This window comes from Castor canadensis, chromosome 10 (genome assembly GCF_047511655.1).
Source record: "Castor canadensis chromosome 10, mCasCan1.hap1v2, whole genome shotgun sequence".
Classification (NCBI taxonomy): Eukaryota; Metazoa; Chordata; class Mammalia; order Rodentia; family Castoridae; genus Castor; species Castor canadensis.
Genome location: NC_133395.1, coordinates 77,041,634 through 77,057,964, shown reverse-complemented (window position 1 = coordinate 77,057,964; position 16,331 = coordinate 77,041,634). Strand labels below are relative to the sequence as shown.

Genomic DNA, 16,331 nt, shown 5'->3' with positions numbered 1-16,331 from the left:
CTTGGCTTCTTAAGATATGTCATTTAGAAGTAGAATAGGTGAATTCTAAGAAATCTAAAGATAATCTCAGTTAATAAATAGAGATCTCTTCCTGTGCACATTTTTAATATGGGGAGTCACAAATTCTTTCCTTAATATACATGATTCACCTTGGTACAATTCACTGTAAAATTCACAAAATAAGAACACTTACTCAATGGTACACATGAAGCAAAGTGAGTATCACCATATGTATACTCACAAATAAAATATTTATATATTCATAAAATTTAAACTCATAAATAAAAGCATCTTCTAACTGAATGCTTAAATGTTCTAAACTAGTCTTCTGCATATGCCTGAACTCAACTTGGAAACTGGATACACATTTACAATGACGACTATCTATGAAATAGGCATCAGGAGAATTAAATTTGATATGATCCATGTTTTTCCTCATTAAATCATAGGAGTAAGCACATTTCAAATCACTGAAAGGAAATATATTTCTTAAGTCTCTCCTACCAAGTTTGCAATAAACAGTCCCCTAAAAAGAGAAATGGTCTACACCAGCAAGGAAGTCCCAGACCCATGTGTTTGGACCATAAAACACATTTAAAAAACTAATAACCACTCCACATCAAACAAACTTTATTTCTGGATTTTCAGATATTTTTACTACTCCTAAGAAAAACATATCTAAATTTAGAATCACTAACTTTTGTCAGTTGGAAAAGGCTAAAGGGAAATTAGAATTCCTGAAAATTAGCATTCCTGCTTATTTTCTCATTTTCTCCACTCACTTTCTGAATTACTTTGCGTGGGAAATACTCTGTGTGAGGTATTTTTCATTTCCCAGTTCTGAGGACAGGGGATGGGCTGGGAGTGTGATTGACAGGTCGCTTCAAATTTGTCCACCAACAACATGAGTCAGATACTCTCTAGCCCTCAAGAAGTTGTAGGTATCCAAAATCCAACACAAATGCTCAGTTTTCAGGCATTTTGCTATAAAAATTTTTCAGAGAACAAAAATCTGGTTCAGCAGGAGACATTAAGTGAAAAAGAAAGTTATACAATTTTTTTTTTTGCAAGGACAACAGAACCAGTAATCACAGGTGAAATGCTGCAGAAAAAGTTTACATTGCCTTTTGAAATTGTTTGCAGTGCTCTCTACTATATTCCTGGCTTTTCATCTGTTTACAGATATCTTTAGTTTCTTTAATGCCAACTTAGAAACAAAGAAAACAACCATAAAAATCAATCTAGATTTATATCACCATTTTTGTAATTTTCATCTAAGGCATACAACCACATTTGGTCACACTTTCCAGGCTTGAGCCAAAGATAAAATTCCTCAATAGGTGGCAGGAGAGGATTTTTTTTCAGACTCTGATGAAAAAAAATCATATCATATTCTAGGATAGAAAAGTGTCTCTCTTCAAGGGAGAGGAAAGAAAGGATAAAATGCTATTTTCTCTTTCTTGGTTTCTGGCAGATCTGAAAGAATGGAGAAGGCGGAGATGGGAAGAGGAGGAAGAGCAGGAGAAGAAGGAAGAGGAGGAAGAGAAGGAGGAGGAGGAGATTCAAGGAGCCACCAAGCTTGTAGAAATGCTTCCAGGGCTGAGCGCTTGCCTGGCATGTACAAAGGCCCTGGTTTCTATCCCTAGCACCACCAAAAACAAACAAACAAAAAGCCTCCAGTTTTGCCAACTGTACAAGGACAAGTTCCCATCACACAGGGAACACAAATCCTGTAACATGGCCACCTCAGGCTGAGAAGTATCTAAAAGACCTCAAGCAATTATCTTTTTTCACAGCTATGTCTGCTTTTCATTTTGAACCCCGAAAAGGAAATCCTTTTCCCCCATCCCAAGGTTTTCTCATTCAAGCTGGTTGAAGTAAAAGTTGGTGGAAAGAACACTGGTTGCAAAATTAAGAAGACCTACATTTGAGTTGTGGCCTAGTTGATCTGGTGTAACTCTCAGCACCAGACTCAGGCTTCCAGCCCATCAGAAGCGACCTCTGTCAGGAGCTGCTCCCAAAGTGAGCGCCCTCCATCACTTCCTTCCCTGAGCATCTGTCTGCAGGGTGGACCTCACTTCCAGGCCTTCCCTCAGATACTCCAGTTACTCCAGAGAAGCTGCTAGTCTCTGAGGTTCCTGGTTGTAGAAGGTACACAAAGGAGCAGCTGCAGGATTCCTGGAAACTGCCTGTCAGAACATCCTGGCTTTTACCAAGACCTGCCTGATGAGAACCTTTCTACAATCCGTAATGTGGTTTAAAGTCACATCTAGGAGTGAGGTTTGGAAGACCACAAAATCTCACGTTCTTAGTGGCTTTAGGGATTCTATTCTGACATACTTTAGAAGGTTCTTGAATACCTATGATAAGAAAGACCACATAATTAAAATTTTGTCTTCATGGAGATTTTAATGGTGTCTGCAACACACAGCAGTGGAATCTCCCAAGGCCACTTTAAGCTGGAGTAACAGAGGCTTCTTACATTCTTTTGGGATGGCAAAACTCCAAGGACAGATTGGTTTTGAAAGCCAGAGAAGCCTAGCCCCCACCCCACCCCACCAAGGTTCTTTCTCCTCTGCTTTTCTGTTAGATTGTAACATGGGTAAGCAGGGAGGTTTGGTCTATCAGAACCAGATTGACATAATTCCAGTTTTACACACCACGTCTGTGATCTTGGGACAAGTATTTCATTTACCCAGCCTTGTCACTTTCCTCATGATGCTGAGTACTGCTCCTACCTCTTGGGATGAGTGAAGTGACATAAGTAAATCAAAGTGCCTGGCAGTCAATCCAAATTACTTTCCTCCTTTTCCCCTCCCCCAACAATCTCTCAGCACATTCTCCAGAAGAAAGAGCCAGAGAGAGACCCCATGTAGCCAAGAAGCTACAGGGTCAGCTTGTCCTCCCTTGCAGGTGTCATTCATGGTAGTGCTTAGAGGCCACTGTCCCAACATGGCATGCCAGGTTCACCACGGCCTGTGTGCACTAAACAAAAGATTTATGAATGGGAATTTCTTTCCCTGACAGGCAGTCTCATCCTCAGACACTGGTTAGAAGGGCCAAGGTATGATTTAGTACGTAATATTATCATTATTATCTAATTATATGATGTTCTTGGCCAAACTCCAACCTAAACTGAAAAGCAAAAAAGAAGTGTTAAATAGTGGTGTGGCAGATTAGAAGACATTGTCACCCTATTGTGCCACTCCTCCCCACCCCCGGAATCTGGGCTAGGACTTGCTTTGACCAAAAGAATGTGGCAAAGTGATGTAGGAATGCCAAAGCCCAGGTCGCCAAATGCCTTGCAGCTTCCACCACGAACTCTAAGAATGGCCCTGACTCCACATAAGGAAGCCTCAGCTAGACTACTGAATGAGGAAGGAAGGACAGCATGGACAGAGAGGCTTAGCATCCAAGTCCCAGGCAAACTGTCAGGGACCAGGCTGCCCAGGTGACACAGATGAGACCTGGGGGAGGCTACCAGCTGAGCCAAACCCAGGTGTCTAACCCACTGCATTCTGAGAACGTAACAAACTGTTGTTTTGGGACAGCTTGTTTGGTACCCAAATGATGTATGTACCCAAATGGCTGCTGCATATCAGTCCTGCAGAAACAGTGCTTGAGTGGTAGGTAGAGGACATGCTTTCTGAATTCAAAACTAAAAGGGCCAAAGTGATTGGGCACAGTGGCTCACACCTGCAATCCTAACAGTGGAAGAGGCAGAGATTAGGATGATCTCGGTTTAAGGCCAACCCCGGCAAAAAAACTTTGTGAGGCCCCATCTCAACCAATTAAAAAAAAAAAAACTAAGTGTGGTGGTACGCCTGCCATACCAGCTATGGCAGGAAGCATAAATAGGAGGATTGAGGTCCAGTCCATGTGGACATAAATGTGATTCTATTTTAAAAATATAACTAAAGCAAAAAAGGGCTGGGGATGTGGTTTAGGTGTAGAGTGCCTGCCTCGCAAGTGCAAGGCCTTGAGTTCAACCCCCAATTCTGCCACATACACACCAAAAAAAGGTGCCAAAGTGGTGCTCACATAGCAAGAGGCATTAAACACCCTACGAGTACCCCTAAGTGCGCTCAGAGAAGGCGAGTTTGCCTGATTCTTGGTATTTCACACTAAGAGTTCCAGTACCATGTTTTCAACCAACAGCAACTTTTCTTGACAATGGAGAAGAGCAATGGCTCCAGCAGATAGAAAGAAGTCACCCACATGGGGACACTAGAGCATACAGATACAGCAGCTCATCAGAAAGGCAAAGCATTACGAGGCTTCAGGCGGCATTTTGCAGGCTGGACTGGAGTGAAACAGGGCTGCGCTGAGATACATAGGCATCCAGGGCCTAGAAGTAGGACACTGGCCAGTGACTGGAGCAAACACTAAGTGCTACCTAGAGTAAGGCAGAGGAGGAGGGGGAAGGGGATAGTATTAGCTCTATTATCTAGACCAGCAATCAGTACTGGCTCCTAACTTCCACACCCCAACCAGCAGAGCATACCTACTCTGTCCAGAAGGCATTCGGTTCAATCACGTTGGTTACATGACTTGGTCTGAGTGTTTCTTCTGCTAGTCTACTGACACATACTCTTCTTGGCAGGAATCCTCGTAAATACAGTTTCCTCCACTTTGTCATAGGTCTCATGGCAACTTGGTGCCTTTTACAGATTGGCACCTGGGCAGGTAGGTGACTTTCATGCTGTCAGGCCCCTCAGACTAGCCCTAGGGCTATGGATCTTAAACCATGTATCAACATCACCCGGGAACTTGTTAGAAAAGCAAACTGTCCACCCCACGCCAGACTTGCTGAATCATAGGCTCTGGGGTAGGACCCAGCAATCTGTTGTTCAGCCTGCCTTCTGGGTAGATCTGATGCATGACAGAGTTTGAAGTTCTGAACCTCAGCTGCCCATTGACTAATACTAGGGTCCCCCTGGAAAGGTTGTGATTAAACTGATTGGGGTGCAGGCAGAGAAGGAGAGTTTTTAAAGCTCCCCAGACAGTTTTAACAGAGAGCCCACAGCCGTGACTACAGCCCTAGAGAGAGACAAAGGGTTTCACAGCAATCCCTTGGCAGGCTAAGTACTCATCAAGGTTTTGCTGAAGGTGGCCTTGAGTTTAAGTGGTTTTATATTTGTATATAATAAAAGCCAAGGATTTTCAGTGATGCTAGGTTCACTTGAGGCCTCTTTCAACAAAAGAATCTGGAAATTGCTGTAGCTTTGCTTCTGTAGACCACATGGGTGGGTCTGTGGCTTGAAAGGAAATCCCATTTACACCCCACCCATTCAATGGAAGGGTAGAAGACCAGGCTGAGAAAAAGTGCTTGTGAGCTCTGTGATAATCTATGAAGAGACAAAAGCCTTTGCCAAGATGTGAACTAATGAGACAAGGAAAAATGCAAGTGCAAAACACATTAAATGCCAAGCCAGTGACAAGGACAAGAACAGCAGTGACACCCCCTCAACAGCAAAAATTCTGGGAAAAGACACTGACCACTGCTGATTTTCACCACCAGCAATTGTGTTTTAGGAGCAAATGCCTCATAACTTTTATTTCTGGTTAAAGGCTAGTTATTTAATGCCATTTCTACTATTTTCCACTAAATCCACCCATGATTTGGTTAACCATGGTTCTCCTCAAGACCACAGCCTCTGTTTACTTTGATTACAGGTCCAAGTGAAGTCTAAGATTCTGTAAAATGAGACTGGAAGTAGGGCACAGGTGTCCCAGTAGGTGACAGGGCACAAGGCCAATGTGGAAGCCAGAAGAGGCTTGTGGAAGCCAGAAGAGGCTTGTGGCAGGCCTGGCTCTAGTGCCTTAGTCACACAGGTCAAAAATCCATCATTGGGGTATCAGTGAAAAGGAGCTGGACTAACACCAGAACTGACAATGAACCCTTTACTAAAATCAGTGCTTCTTAATTTTCAATGTGCAAACCAAACACTTGGGGACTTTATGATAATGACAGGCTCCCATGCATGAAGTTTCCAGGTGACGCTGATGCTGCTGGACGTGGGCTCATACTTTGAGAGACATGTTTTAGGGTCTGCTATGGGGATGTACAGGGCTGGAGTGGAGGAAGGGGTAGGAAGGGACCAATTTGAACTCAAACCATGGGATACAGGTTTTTTTTAATGCATTAACTATATCTCTATTATCAATTACTTTCTGGTTCCTCCTTTAGGTTTTTAATTTTTTAATTGGCACGTAGTAATTGCCCCCATAGTAATTTATGGGGTAAGTATGTTATTTCGTTACATGTACACATGGGGCAATGCCTTGCTGATCAGGGTAATTGGCAGTTCCATCATCTCAGACATTTCTCATTGCTTTGCATTGAGAACATTCAAACTCCTTTCTACCAGCTATTTTAAAATATACAATTAGTTATTGTCAACCATACTGCTCTATAGAACATTAGAAGTTCTTCCTCCTACAGAACTGCACACCTGTCCCTGATCATCCTGTTTCCCCATTCCTCCCTCCACAATACTCTTCTTAGTCTCTAGTGACTGTCCTACTCTCTTACTTGTGAGATCAGCTTTTTAGTTTGCACATACAAGTGAGAGCAGGTGGTATTTGTCTTTCGGTGCCTGATTTGCTTAAGAACATGTTTCACACCTAGGAAGGCAGTCCTGCCAGCAACCTGTTGGCATGAAGTAGGGCAAATCAGTCTGTCCCCCTAACAAAGGCGCCCTACCAACACAGTTGATTCTGGTGTCTGTCATTCAGGTTTGCATCCCAGCCTAGCACCCAGGGACTCAGGTTTGAGTCAAAGAGAAGGCAAAAAGTCAAACCATAAAATCTGAGAGCCTTGTTGTTTCTAAAAATTGCATAAGCTACTGCAGGATAAAGCAGACGTGCTGGCACTGTCTCACCAGTACAGGTTAAGACAGAACTTCAGCAGAGACTGAAGCCTGGTTTGATGGCTCAGAGGTCTCAGTGAAACATCATGTCCAAACAGGAGGGGATGACATGAGCTGCTTTTCTCAGAGAGCTGATTTCCTTACATCTTCATCACTTTTTGATATCTGTTAAGAATAGTCCCTTGAAGTAATTCCTTATGACTGAGGCCAAATGGATGGGCAGGAGCTCATTCATGTACTGGCTTAAATGCCTATCTGGCCCTGAGTCTTCTTCAAATTGATAGTGTAACTAGCTATATATTCATTCGCTCCAACACTTACTGAGGATCTAAGGACAGCTGAGACATGGTCTGTCTCCCAAAGAGAGAGGACATAGACACAAGTACTAGCAATACAAGGTAGGAAGAGCTGGAGAAGGGCTACGTGGAAGAAGCAGAAGTGGCTGTGAGGAGGAGTTTGCAAGCTGCATTTGGCAGGCAAAGAGGAGGGATTATAAGGGCAAAGGTCTTGCAGGTGGTGAGCAACAGGACTGGTGTGATGGAAGCAAAAGTCCATCTGCAGGAGCGTAAGTAATTTCTTTGACTGGGGTAGAGTTTAGGTAGCTGGATCACAGAGCCTGCAGATGGACATGGTGACAAGGCCAGTATCATAACCAACAACTATTTAAGCCACAGCCATTCAAAAACTGGATTCCAAATGCTCACAGCAAAGTCCATCTTCTTACCACATGTCTGGGTGTGCTACTAAGCAGCCACACTTTTGATAATCTTCATTTAAGCCCCTTACAGGCTTCAAAAAAATAGAAGACAACTTCATCTTTTAAAAAAAATGCCAGGGTTGATGGTTTAACATGGTGGTAAACACTTGCCTAGCAGACCTGAAGCCTTCCATTTGAACCCCAGCATGGCAAAAACAATATTAATAATTAATAATAATAATAAGATGTCATCATTTAGGAAGAAATTTTAGCACTGAAATAATGTTACTTAACAAATATTTGAACATCTCTACTCTGGGTTAGAGGAAATGCACAGATAAAGAAGAAATGTTGTCTGTACAACAAACATCAGGTTCTTTTCCTGGGTCTGTCACGAACCAGCTGTTGACCTTGAGGGAAAAAAAATCACTAAGCTTCTCTGCACCAGTTTTCTTGTCTCTGAAATGAATAGATGGACGAATGAGGTTCCATCTGGTGCTCACAATAAATGTGCCTGTGAGACAAGATCAAGTCTCCCAAGGAGAATGAAATCAAGAAAAGGAGGAGTGATCAGAAATGGGTTTTAGACATCCAGGTTTACCAAGACTGATGGGAAATCCCCGGGAATTCTCAACATCCCCCCACATCCGCCCCAGCAGCAATGCAGGAAGTCTAGTCCACTATCTTCAGCAGACTCAGTGGAACCATTTCCGTAATGAAACCCTCTCCAGCCCGGCTGCTAAGCCAGAGGCACTCCTTTCAAGCCTCCCTCACATACCCCATTCCTCCCATTTCCTTCCCCTACTCAATCCGGTACAAAATCCAACAGTTTAATCAGCAGCATGAAATGTCCAAAAGCTCCCAATGTGTGAGGACTCATCAATGATCCTGGAAAGCAGATTCTTCTTGTTCCTTCCCAGCCTCTCCTGTAGACTAAACCGGTGGAACAAGACCCTGTTCTATTAGGTTTAACCCAATGCAACAGATGGATGTTTTTATGCTTTTTTTACCAGTCATAGTACATATTGTTACTTAAAAAAATAGAGTCTAGTGTGATTTCAAATGTCCTTTCTCCCCTATCCACAGTGACAAATACACTGAAAGATGCCATTACCTCACATACCCTTAACCATGCGGCCGAACCAGGCTGCTATGCCTGCTCTCGATGCTACAGCAGGCTTCTCTCACTCTCTCCAGCTTTATGCCCGCTCACACATACACGTCAGCTCTTAGCACTGCAAAATCTACTTACTCTGTTACTTGTCCTCACGTGCTGAACTTCCCAAGCCAGGGCACACAGCAGCCATGACTTTGTTGCACAGATGGTCAAGTTGCATAAATCTCCCTGAAGGGTGTGAATGTTTTTAGCAATATAAAACCATTGTTTACAATGTATTATTTTCAACTTCTATGTTATATGCACCCAAAGTAGATTTAGCATTTTTTTTAATGGAATGCTGCATGAATTTGCACGTCCTCCTTGTACAGAGGCCATGCTAATCTCTGTATCGTTCCAATTTTAGTATATGTGCTGCCAAAGCCAGAACTTCAGTGGCATTTTTGATAATTTTTTTAAATAAAGAAAATCAAGTAATTCTTGGTTTGTTTTTTAAAAGTCACATAGAATAGATTCAATTTTTAAGTAAGGGTCTAGTTACCTTGCTGCTTCATTCATGCTGACTGCTGAGATTACAAGTATGTGCCACTATGCCTGGCTAAAAGCCATCTTTTGACCAAATAGGTGTTAACTTCATAGATGATCAAGAACTACATAGGGAATTAAAATGGTTGGCTTCCTTAGAACAGTAATGCAACTGAAGTTGTGCAGGAGCACCTCTGTCATACTCACACATTCTACTGGAGAGAAAACCCCAAAGTGACCTACTGGCAGGACATCCCCTATCAGCTCAACTCTTGCAAAACGCAGCCCACAAAAGACCATGCTCATTAGTTAATAAGGTACATTCTAGTAGAGAAAAAGAAAGTGCCGTGTGACCACTGACAGCCAGAGAAACCCAGATCAGCCTTATAGTCACACAGCCATAGCATCAGATAGTTCGGCATGTGTTCTCTGTGTAAATATAAACACAGTGTGGAGAGGCAAAAGAGAAAGACCCCGTGTGCAACCAGTTTCTCAGAACCATTCATTGCATTTCAGAGTTGGAAATGGGCCTTAGAACTCAATTAGCTAGGGCTGGAGATGCAGCTCAGTGGTGGAGAGCTTGCCTAGCATATACAAGGCCTACCTGGTGATCATTTGAAAAGAAAGTACATAGCCCATATAGAATTTTCAACAGGAAAAGAAAAAAATGTAACAAAATACTGTACTAAGAGTAAAGTAAAAGTATTTGAGGAAACAGAGCAGGTGATTACCTGGAGTTTTATTTGTAACATGATTCATCAGTTGGAAAATAATGTAAACCACCAAAAGGTCCTAATTACCATTCAAATTAACATTACAATTACCATTCAAATATGCAATTTGGGAGGAAAAAGTGTCACTTCTTGGAGAAAACAACAAAAATTGGTACATAAAATAGGCTTTGATATGAGGGCCATATCGCATTCAATCTGGAAATAGGAGTTATTTTTATTACTATTTTGAGACAAGGTCTCGCTAATGTAGCCCAAGCCAACCTGGAACTCTCCAGCCTCCTGCTCAGCCTCCCAAGTGCTGGAATTACAGGTATGGGCCTCATGATTGGCTGGTATTATTTTCATGTAAATTTTGATTTACTTTAGTGCTATTATTGTGAATTTCTCTCTCAAAATTCACAATTTAACTATTTCCAATTAGTTCTGGTAAACAGGAAATGTTAGCTGCTGAAGAACTCAAGAAAAATGGGGCAAAGAAAATACCACCAAAAAAACAACATAACAAAACCCCTCTAGAAATCTGTGGCTTTAATCAAGGGTGTGCTGAAGCAAGAGGACTGATATCCTCTCAGAGAGATGCCATACATACAACTGAAAGCATCTGAATTATGGGCCTCTCCTTATTTTCCAGAATATTTGAAAGAAGGTAAATGTACCGGGGTGTGGAGAGATGTGTTATCTCTTTGTACTACTGAACCTCTGGTTATTTTACACGTCCTACATGCTAACACAATACTGATAACTGAGAAATAGTCAAAGGTTATGGCACCAGACTGGACTCAGCCTGGGGCTCAGGAGTGTTGCCTGCACACTCTCAATGAATCCACAATGTAGAACCTCACCCATACCTTCTTTCTGGCCAGAGAAATGCAACCCCTCCCCTATTTGGCTTGAAAAATCCCAAAGGGGCTTAGAAAGCAGATAGCTGGTGTTTTCACTGTAAGATGTTATCCAGCCACAGAAGCCAAGTTTTCTAAGGCTGGCTTTGCAGCAATGAACCTGCACGCTAACAGAACAGTCGGGTGAGGGCACTTGCACCTTGCCTGTTTGTCCCCCTTTCTTCCTAAAGCTCGTGCAAAAAAAAAAAAAACCAGAAAGAATTCCAAGATTTCTGCCCCTTTTAAATAAACTATAATCAACCTTAGAGAAATCAGGAGAGGATCCCAGTTCCATTTCTGTCAAGCTCCGCTGATCAGGACTCTCCTAAACACAAACTGTGCTTCGTGTAAAGTCGACCACGTTTTGAAATGAAAAGACTTGTGAAGCAGAAAATTCAAAACTGTGCTTTTCCCTTGTGTTTCTGGGTTCACAGTAATTTAGCTAAATTTACTTTATGTACTACACCAGTGTCTATTACATAAATTCTCTAAGCAATTTTATCTTCATATAAGCAACTTTTCAAAAATATATTTGTGGAACAGAAAATACAATATTTCATTTAATATAGTTACTTTACCACCTTTCCCAACCTATGGTGAGTTCTCGAACATTGAAACTTGGCTCTGCCTCTCAATCTAATTGTAACTACTGTATTGCTTGTTACTTGGAAAGTAACAATCTTCACACTGAGTCTTTGGGGCTTAGCAAATTTTTGTTTTAATATGTTAACCTTAATGACTTTTAATCACAGGAATCATCACAATGGTTCATTTTATGTTACTGTATTTTATTTCCTATTTTACCTTTCACCCAGGATGCTGAAAAGAAAAGAGCTTCAACATCTGGCTGTCTGCACGCACGGAGCTAGAGGGCTCAGCTACTCGGCCCGGCTGAACAGAGACCACAAGTCCGAGCTCCTGAGGCCTCCGGGGTTTTGACTCCTTGATGGAGACGGTCTCCACACTGAGCGCTAGCAAAATCTCCGGGCTCCTTACTGACTGTTCCACCACCGGTTTTCCAACCCCCGAGCGAAGGCTAACTTAGGTGGTGGGGCGGACCTCGTGAATTCCTCAAATCGCATCTTTGGGTCCCACTGTCCATCCTCTCTTGGCTCAGAATTTAAAAAGTAGGCTTACAATTCAGAAGCTTAACGGTATTTGGGCCCTCATCTGCCCTCGGCGGTCAGGGTCACTCACGCCGGCGACCTGAGAAGGATGGCGCACCCCGCCTGCTCCGGGCAGAGGCCCCACCCGGGTGGCTGCGCGCCTGGAGCTTCCCGCGGCGTGGAAGAGCACGCGCTCGAGGACGGTTCCCCAGGACAGCCAGGCTCGCTGGCTCCGAGCGGATCCAGCAATCCAGCGCTGGCCCTCTCCCTCAGATCCGTCTGTACCCCCGCAGACACGCGACCCACCCCAAATTTGTTCTCCTGCCCTTGTAGCGCGAGGTCGGAGCCAGTGCCCAAACATCGCCAACGCCCCGCTCAGCCTCTCCCTGCGATGTTCAGATGCCCGCGCTCTCTGCGCCAGAGGACCCTTGCCATCCCCGCCAGGTCCCCTAGGCGCAGGCTCTGCGTTGCCAGGCAGGTCTGCGAGCGCGGTGCAGCCCTACCCAGCGCGTCCGGGGCGAGACCCTACCCGGGAGCCCGGCAGGGGATCAGCGACGTCTGCCACAACAGGGCAGCCCCAGCATCGACCCGGGCGCGACGCTACGATAGGTCTGGGCAGTGATGTCCGCGGGCCCGGCCAGCCACTCTCCGAGGAGCCCATTCCCGGGGAGAGAAAAAAGTGCCGTGGTCCCAGGCTTGCCTGCTACAGCTGCAACAAGTGTCCCGGGTTCCCTCCGAGGGTCGCTTTCCTCAGCTGCAGCCCTGCCTCCCCGCGTACACCTGGGCCCGGTCCCCTAGGCTGTGCCCCGCTGTCGCCCCATCGCAGCCCCGCTCCGGCTCGGGGGTCCCGCGCACCTCACCTGTGAGAAACAGATAGCCGAGCAGCGCGCACAGCAGGACCCCGGTGTCCCAGCAGCTGACCATGGTGAGTGCGACGCGGCCTGCTCGCCTGGTGTCCGTGCTCCCCGCGGCGACTCCCCAGCCGCCCGAGCCGGTCCTCTAGCGCTCCGCCGCCGCCGGCCCCGCACTCCTGCCCTGCGGCCCGAGAGCCCCTCTCCGCGGCTCCAGCCAGGAGACAACCACTTCCCGGGATAATCCTCGCCGCCCGGCGTCCGGTGACCGCTGCGCTGGAGCCCCGGAGCCCGCTCCGAGCCGCCGCTGTGCCGGGAAGGAGCCGCGACGAGCGTCCGCCTGGCGCGCCCCGAGCCTCCTGCGGACCTCGATTAAGAGGAGCCGAGGGCGGGGGCGATTTATAACCTTTCCCCAGCCCACTTCCTACCCCGGCACCTCCTTCCAGTGACGTCAAGGGGTCCCCCACCCCTCATCCGCCTCCCCACCTACCCTCTTCTTCCTCCCGGGCTTGCTTCCCTGCGGCTCAGGACAGGGGCGGGGGCCGGCCACGGCTGGTGGCCTGGGGCCGAGCACGCGTGAGAAGGCGCTGGCTGTGCGGGTTCTGGAGCGCGGCCCTGGCAGGTTCAGGGTCTTTGCTCCGTGCCCTCCTGCCCCGGCCCCTCCTCCTGCCCATCGGGCTCAGGAAATCCTCGCAGGCTCCCTCCACCCGGCTTACTCAGCTCTGGGGGCCGCCCGAAACTGGGGAGGGGACAGGGCTGGAGCTGCACCGCCCGGCCCTCGGGGCGGGAAGTCTGATCCAAGGGAAGCTGGCCGCGCCTCCGAGACGGTGTCCTTGGCACTGAGGAATGAGACGCACTCGGGCCCTCTCCCTTTGCCTGTTCTGCCCTTGCTGTCCCACTGCCTCTGACCCCGACAGACTGTTCCTCCCGAGACGTCTAGGAAGGCGCCAGAGACCCTCGGCATAAGGCCCTGGACCTGGAGCGTCCGAGAGAACCGGACGCTTGCCTGGCACCTTCGGGAAGACTGCGGACCCGCAAAGGTCCCAGGGGAGGGCGTCTGTGTCTTTTTCGGCTGCATCGATGCACCCGCCCAAGTCATTTCCTCAACCCTCTGCTTCCTAGAAGCAAAACAAGGAATACCATGATACCTTTAAAAGACCAAGGCGTGAAACTGTTCCTGCAACTCATGAGGGCCGAGCACTTGAATTTCATTTCCGAAATGTTGGGGGGGTGGGATCTTTCTTGGTGGCAGCTTGCTATGCAGGATGAGTGACTCTGCTGTTGTTGGAACAAAGTAGGGTGAAATTAACTTGAAGCACTAGATCGTTGGCTATGACACTAATTCCGCCTTGTCCCTCGATTATGTCTCCACTAGCTTAAAGGCTGAAGCCGTCCTGAGATCCACGGAGCAGCCCAGTCTTGTCCCTGTAACTACTACAGGCTTAAAAAAGAGTTCTATTGGAACCTGTCAGATGGTCATGATAAAAGGGACTGTGAAGGCTCCTAAGCAGGGAGGACTGGCCTACCTCCCCGCCTAGGAAGGTTGTGCAACAAGAAGTTGCCACATCTGTGGGTCGCACTGAAAGAAGAGGCCATGGCCAAGGCACCTGCAGCTCCACACCGGAAGCGCGCGTCCCTGCACCTGGAGCTGCAGCACCTGAGCCAAGTCCCAGGAACCGCGGTGCAGCCACCGCTCCCCAGCTGGCGTCACTGACCCTTTCTAATTTTCCATTTCCCTTCACCACATTCCCTGTCTCCACTGCTCCGCTAAGGCACTCCTGCTTCCTCTAATCGCACACGACCATTCGCGAACTGACTGATGAAGTTGGTAGCTGATACTTTTCCCACCTGGTCACGCCCATAGAACCAAGGTGTCCCTCTGCTTACCTAAGAGCCACTTGTCACCCCTCACACTCTTGCAAGGAGAAACTCTGCATTGCCTTCATGCTGCACTAGGCATTAGTGCAGAGCGCACACCTAATGAGCTCTTCTCTAATGGGTTTGGAATTTGGTGAGGCTGACAGTGAAATACAAGGTGCTGAAGGGATGTGGAGCCCCCAGGGTGCAGAGAACAACTGGCCGATCTCTGCAGGGGAAAAGCAAGGGGGCATCTCAGGGGAGACACTTAACTGACTCTGGGGAAAGTGGTCCAATGTACAATGAACAAAGGATGATTTAAGGCTTTTCTCAAACACTATTTTGATTTTCTAAATACAGAGCAACATTTCCCAAGTCTGCACCAGAAATGAATCTACACCGAGTTTGTGAGGTCAAAACAGGTTTGATGGGCAATTGAGACAATCTTTATAATGTAAGATGCTCATCAAAAACGCTACTGTATTGCTCCATTATTTAAGGTTAATAGCCATAATCAAATCTAACTTAAACTTTTGTGAAGACCATGCTGCAGAAGGTGTGGTCCTCCACAAATTCCCCAACCATTTTTTTTTTTAAGTTGCAGGCTATTAATTAGAATCAGCGGTTTCTTCACTACTGCTTCTTTTGTGGATTGCATTAGCCTTTTCATACAGAATTCAGAAGTGCTACAAATTGTTATGAGGCTTGGTTGGTGAGTTCCTTTTCACTTAGATATGAGGAAGAAAGGTATGACTCTCAACCCTTTCCCCAAAAGAGATAATACCTTTGCATAATGAGCTACAGGACTCTTCTAACTAAATCCTCACTCATGAAAGAGGTTTTATAGATAATACTGATGGAAAAGATCAAATTCTACATGCCTGCTGGGTATAAAAAAGCCATTGAAGTACACTATCTGTTTGCTTCCTGCCCACGTACAAAAGAACATTTCAGCTTCTGTTTGGTTAGCAAAACCAGACACTCTCTCTTGTTATCAGCTACAAACACTCTCTTGAGGTTTCTTTCATGCCCCTATTCAGGAACACACTGTTGGTACAGTCAACAGATTTAATATTCAAGAGAAAGAGTGGTGGAGCATCAATGAGTGAGAGGAGATGGGGGAATCCCAGGGTGGGTCTTCTGACACTACACCAACCTCTGACCTGCTCAGCATGGAGTGGCTGAGGCTCAGTCAGGAATTTCATCCCCACAGGGTGAGGTGGCATAGCACAAATATGGAGGTTGTTTACAAGAACCAGTCTTCTGCATCATTGAAAATACCCTCACATGATATATCCTCTGGACAGTCCAGGCTCCTTGGTTTAAGAAGCACACTCTTCCAAGTCTCTTGTAGGAAATTCTGCTGAGTGCACCAGGCAGGCACATTTATGCTTTTATTGATCACAAACTGATCCGTCCACTGGCTCAAAAGTTTTGTTCTTTGCAACCTACCACTGTGGTTGAATACGTCCCTATTTCAAAGAACTTAAGAGCTGGGAATGTAGCTCAGGGGACTTGCCTAGCATGCAGGAAGCCCTGGGTTTGATCCTCAGCACTGAAAACAACAACAACAAAACCCTATTCCAACGCATGAGCTGAGCCAATCCTGGGCTTCCTTCTTCTTCAATGCTCTTATACCTCCACATGAAAATTTATTAAACACTCAGAAGCATTCTATTCTCTCAGCATCTTCT

The 16,331-nt window shown here is 46.0% G+C and overlaps 1 protein-coding gene and 1 non-coding gene across 3 annotated transcripts in view; both read right to left on the bottom strand.

The window, feature by feature from the left end:
• Flt1 (fms related receptor tyrosine kinase 1) overlaps positions 1 to 13,491 on the bottom strand; it is a 161,314-nt gene extending 147,823 nt beyond the window's left edge. The window contains exons 1-2 of one of the 2 annotated variants that reach the window (XM_020176806.2): positions 13,271 to 13,491; positions 12,790 to 13,147 (exon numbers count right to left, since the gene is read on the bottom strand). In XM_020176806.2, the coding sequence (XP_020032395.2) occupies positions 12,790 to 12,853 (64 nt within the window). In that variant the 5' untranslated portion in view covers positions 12,854 to 13,147; positions 13,271 to 13,491. The remainder of the gene's footprint in view (positions 1 to 12,789; positions 13,148 to 13,270) is intronic. The other variant, XM_020176810.2, reaches the window with a different exon arrangement.
• On the bottom strand, positions 9,013 to 9,116 carry LOC141413148 (U6 spliceosomal RNA). Its single transcript, XR_012437968.1, has one exon. It is a non-coding gene; the product is annotated as a U6 spliceosomal RNA (small nuclear RNA).
• Positions 13,492 to 16,331: the final 2,840 nt, after the last annotated feature.